Raw genomic sequence first — 5,525 nt, forward strand, 5'->3', positions numbered from 1 at the left:
AAAAAAAAAAAGAATATTTGTAGTCTACATAATGTTGTGAGAATATATGCTTAAGAAATGTTTAACCAGGTGGGGGGTGGGGGGAGGATATGGGAAGGGGAAAAAACAAAGAGGAGGCAACAATGCTTGATAAGAAATGTGCTCATTATCTTGCCCATGTAATTGTAACTCCTCTGTACGGTATTCTCACAATAAAAAAAAGAAAAGAAATGTTTAGCCAGGCACGCGTGGCTCACGCCTGTCATCTCTACTCATGAGACTGAGATCTGAGGATCACTGTTTAAAGCTAGCCCAAACTCTATGATATTCTCCCCGCCTACCCCCTCTTTCCCTCCCCTCCTTCCCCCTTCCCATCTTGGGGCTTGAATTTTGGGCCTGAGCACTGTCCCTCAGCTCTTCAGCTCAAGGTGCGCGCTCTACCACTTGAGCTATGGCGCCACTTCCGGTTTTCTGGTGGTTTATTGGAGATAAGAGTTTCAGGGACTTTCCTGCCCGGGCTGGTTTTGAATTGCGAGCCTTAGATCTCAGCCTCCTGAGTAGCTAGGATTATAGGCGTGAGACACCGGTGCCCAGCTTTCTATGAGATTCTTATCTCTAATAAGTTACTCAGAAAAAGCCAGAAGTAGTACTGTGGCTCAAGTGGTAGAGCACTAGCCTTGAGCACAGAGAAGAGCCCAGACCTTCAGTTTAAGCTCCAGAACCAGCAAAAAAAAAAAAAAAAAAGTTTTAAGTATTCTGTCCAGGATTCCCATGCGGGGATATCACTGTCAGAAAAATAATCAGAGTGAGGCATACACACATCATAGCATGAAGAATGGAAACTGTTTAATATTGAGTGTTAAGTTAGGTCTTTTTAGAGTAATGGATGTTCTCAATGATATAGAATGTAGAGGAAACAAAAGAAGCTGTGGAGATCTCATAGGCATTTAGAGTATGGAATACAGAATACTGGTGTAAGCATAGTAGAACCACAAAGTACAATGAAATATTGGAAAAAGCCATCAAGCTGCACTGAAGATTATATTTTAAGTAGAAAAATACTTTGATAGAAATTTTTTTTACTATTTTGCTTATATCTCTTTAAAAAAATCTATCCTTAGCATCTACCCAGAACATCGCAAGCCAGGATAACATAAAGACATTTGCACATCCATGTTCATTGCTGCACTATTTACAACAGCCAAATTATAGAAACAGCCCAGATGCCCTACAATACATGAATGGATCCAGAAAATGTGGTACCTATCCACAATGGAATTTTACATACTCATTAGAAAGAATAATATTGTGTCATTTGCAGGGAAATGGATGGACCTAGAACAAATCTTGTTAAGTGAGGTAAGCCAAGCTCAGAGACAAACAGCATGTTTTCTCTTATATGTGGAAGCTAGATCTAAAATACACTAGTGGGGCTGGGAAGTTGGCTTAGTGGTAGAGTGTTTGCCTCACATGCGTGAGGCTGTGGGTTCCACTCCTCAGCACCACATAAGCAGAAAAAAGCCAGAAATGGCTCTGTAGCTCAAGTGGTAAGACGTTAGGCTTGAGCTGAAGAGCTGAGGGGCAGCGCCCAGGCCCAGAGTTCAGCCCCCACGGCCCACAAAAAAATTAATAATAAAATTAAGTACACTAGGACATGATAAATTATACAGAACTCTGCATTCACACACAGTAAGAGCTGAGGAGGATACACTTAGGGACACAAAGGCACAATGCCTGTGTGCATCTGATCATGCAAAATGTTTTTGAGGGCTGGAAAGGTGCCTCATTGGTAGAGTGCTTGCCTTGCATGCATGAGGCTCTAGGTTCGATTCCTCAGTAACACATAAGCAGAAAAGTCTGGAAGTGATCTGTGGCTCAAGTGGTAGAGCGCTAGCCTTGAACTGAAGAGCTGAGGGACAGCGCCCAGGCCCAGAGTTCAGGTCCTACAACCAACAACAACAACAAAAAATCATTGAAATGAACTCCAGGAGATGGAAACAAGAGCTTTTTTTTGTTGCTGGTTTTGTTTTGTTTTGTTTTTGTCTTGTTCATTTATCTGTCTTGGGGAGAGGGTAAGGGAGACACAAAAATGAAGGGAGAAAGGGTGAACAAATACAGCAACTAGGCATGGTTAAAAATGAACTATATAACTTGTGGTGGGGAGGGGGATAGGAAGAAAAAATTGAGAGAGTGTGAGGGAAGGAGTGACATTATTCAAAAAGAAATGTATTCTACCTGATTTATGTAACTATAATCCCTCTATATCATGTTTATAAAAACAAAAAAGACCCGGGCACCATAAGGCTGAGATGTGAGGATCGCAGTTCAAAAGCCAGCCCTGACAGGAAAGTTGGTGAGAAACTTAAGAAAGTCTTATCCCTAATAAACCACCAGAAAAACCAGAAGTTGTGCTGTGGCTTACGTGGTAGAGTGCTAGCCTTGAACTGAAGAGCTCAGAGCCAGCGTCCAGGCTCAGAGTTCAAGCCCCATGATCAACAACAACAACAAAAAAAAAAACGAAAAATAAAATTTAAGTGTAAGGAAAGAGCTGTATGTCTGTTAACTTTCACTAAACACTGAAGTTATAAGATTCATTAGTAAGAGCAAATCCTTCCCACTAGAACTACATGATAAGCCTGCTCATCTGACCTTTTTCTTGATACTTTGATGTGCCTTTTACTGTGCTAGAGCAGTTCTACACACTTGGTCATTCTAACCCCAGGAAGACAAGGCTTTTGTATTCTAATCCTCACTTTACAGGTTTAAAAAAAAAAAACTGAGTCACAAATAAATGAGTGTTAATCTGATGATTAGTTCTGGGGACTCAATAGCAAAGAGGTATTCTAACAGCACCTTGGAGGTGGCATCAAGTGTAGGAGCCAATAGCAGGGCCTGAAGATGACTTCATTTAGTCAGTGCCTCTTGATTTAATTGTATGCCAGGTGTTCTGCTAAGTGCTTTCCCTCCTATGTCTTATCTGGTACTTAGAAGTTTCTCTGGAAAAGGCCCAGTTAGGAAAGTGTTCTAATTCTCGTACCTAGGCTATACTTCTAATACATGACTACATTTACACATAGCCTATAAGCTGTCAACCACCTCTTTGGTTACTTCAGTTATAAAAGTGTGGAGTGCTGTAGCCAATTCAGTGCTTTATTTTATTTTTTGTGTGTCAGTACTGGGGCTTGTTCAGAGCCTTACATTCTCACTTGACCTTTTCCCTCAAGGCTAGTGCTCTACCACTTGAGTCACACACACAGCTCCACTGTTGCAGTTCAATACTTTAAGTTTTATGACTATAGAAAAAACTTACAAATTTCAGATTGCTTTACAAATAAAGTAGCTGTGGTGATCCCAGGTCAAATATCTTTAAGACATGAGAACCCAGGGTATGGCTGAATATCCATTGTCACCCAAGTGCCAGTCAAGAAATCTCAACACAAACCCCCTCTCTTCTAGATGTGATGGATGTAGCGTGGTCTCCTCATGACGCCTGGCTAGCCTCATGCAGCGTGGATAATACTGTCGTCATCTGGAATGCTGTGAAGTTTCCAGGTCTGAGGCTCTCCCTTTTTATTGCCAGCAGAAATATGCTGGTGCTGGTATTGCTTCCTGTTGGTGTCTGTTGCAGGGTATAGGTGTGGGAGACTGAGCTACCTGTCTAATTAATCTTGTAAGTGGCCCAGGATTTCTTTTTTTTGGTGGGGGGGTTCGGTCGTGGGGCCTGAACTCTGGGCCTGGGCGCTGTCCCTCAGCTCTTCAGCTCAAGGCGAGCGCTCTGCCACTTCAGCCACAGCGTCACTTCCGGCTTTTTTCTTTTTGCTTATGTGGTGCTGAGCAATTGAACCCAGGGCCTCATGCATGCAAGGCAAGTGCTCTACCACTGAGCCACCTTCCCAGCCCGTGGCCCAGGATTTCTATGTCTTATCAATAACCCATTTTTTTCTTTATCAATTACATTGGCTTAAAGTGCTTTCGTTTTTGTGGGGTGTTTTGTTTTGTTTTTTTTTGGCAGCTATGGGGATTGAACTCAGGGCCTTCACGCTGTCCCTGAGCTCTTATTGCTCAAGGCTAGTCTCTACCACTTTGAGCCACAGTACCACTTCCAGTTTTCTGGTGGTTAGTTGAAGATGAGTCTCATGGACTTTTCTGCCCAGGCTGGATTCAAACCACAATCCTCAGATCTCAGCCTCCTGAATAGCTAGGATTACAGGTGTGAGCCACTGGCACCTGGCTTGTTGTTTTATTTTTTTTTTTTAAGATTATGCTAAAGAAATTCCAAACGTAGCTGATCATGAGGGTGCTATGCGAGCAATTGGCCTTGGGAGCCATGGCACTCCCACAGGTGCTGTGTATACTGCCTGCCACCAAGCTCTGGCCTCAACTCAGTTACTGTATCTATGAAACCTTCAAGCACACACAGGCTAACACAAACCTGGTTTTGCAAACAGTTTTTTTGTGTATTTCAAGGCATTAAAGATTTTATGATTCGGCATAATTTATAGCTTATATAGTAAGATTTCTATTCCCATTTGGTTTTGGGAATATGTTTTCTTCAGGACTGAAGTGCATCCATGGATTGGATCCAAGGCATTTTAAGTCCTTTTGGAAGCCACCACCAGCATGTGTGAGGACAGTTGTAGGGACCTGTAGCATTCAGATTACAAATCTTTCTGAGGTGTTCTCGTGTCCATCTTCAGCAGTAACTTAGAAAAAAATCATTCTGCTGAGTGCCCAGCCCTGTGAGCTATTTGCCTGCTATCTTTCAGGGCTAATCAAGCCATAGCCCTGAGGAGGGGGAGGAAAGGGGTGTGCCAGGAGGCTGGCAAAAGAGAACTCAAGTCTCCCCCGCTACCTTAGATTTCCTTTCCTTGGCCCATTGTAGCTCATATTGTCTTACAGTCATTTTTTTTTTTTCTAAGTAATGCCTATTCACATTTCTTCTATTATTTTCTTTGTAGAAATTCTCGCTACTTTGAGAGGTCATTCTGGTTTGGTGAAAGGGTTAACTTGGGACCCTGTTGGTAAATATATTGCCTCCCAAGCTGATGATCGCAGCCTGAAAGTCTGGAGGACATTGGATTGGCAACTAGAGACCAGCATCACAAAGCCTTTTGATGAGGTAACCAGAGACAGCCCAGAGTTTGCCACTACTCCTGTCTGACCTCTGCACAGAGGGAACAGGCTCTGCCCAAGGTAGTGTGGGTAAATGGACAATGTCTGGGAGCCTGAACAGGCTACTTAAAGTGCACACTCAAAGAGAAAACTTTTTTTTCTCTCTGAGAAGGTACAACTTTGAAGTGAAAAGAATGTATACATTTTAAATCTCCAGAACATTAGCACTGTCATTATAGCATTAAATACCAAAATTATGTTGTGTAGATAAAACTTTTCCTTTAGTTTTGGGTTTTTTTTGTTTTGTTTTTTTTGCATCACTGAAGTATGAACTCAGAGCTTTGTGCTTACTGTTTATTAGGAGATGCTATACACTGAGCCATATCTCCAACCTTTTTTTGTGCTGGTTATTGTTAGTTTTTTTGGGGGGGTCC

At 42.3% G+C, this 5,525-nt stretch overlaps 1 protein-coding gene across 1 annotated transcript in view; it reads left to right on the forward strand.

Annotated features, from left to right (window-relative positions):
• Positions 1–5,525, forward strand: part of LOC105997171 (protein HIRA) — a 107,427-nt gene that overhangs the window by 42,031 nt on the left and 59,871 nt on the right. Inside the window, exons 6-8 of the mRNA XM_013031504.1 lie at positions 3,436–3,531; positions 4,938–5,098; positions 5,152–5,177. Of these exons, the coding sequence (XP_012886958.1) occupies positions 3,436–3,531; positions 4,938–5,098; positions 5,152–5,177 (283 nt within the window). The remainder of the gene's footprint in view (positions 1–3,435; positions 3,532–4,937; positions 5,099–5,151; positions 5,178–5,525) is intronic.

This window comes from Dipodomys ordii, unplaced genomic scaffold (assembly GCF_000151885.1).
Source record: "Dipodomys ordii isolate 6190 unplaced genomic scaffold, Dord_2.0 Scaffold141, whole genome shotgun sequence".
Classification (NCBI taxonomy): domain Eukaryota; kingdom Metazoa; phylum Chordata; class Mammalia; order Rodentia; family Heteromyidae; genus Dipodomys; species Dipodomys ordii.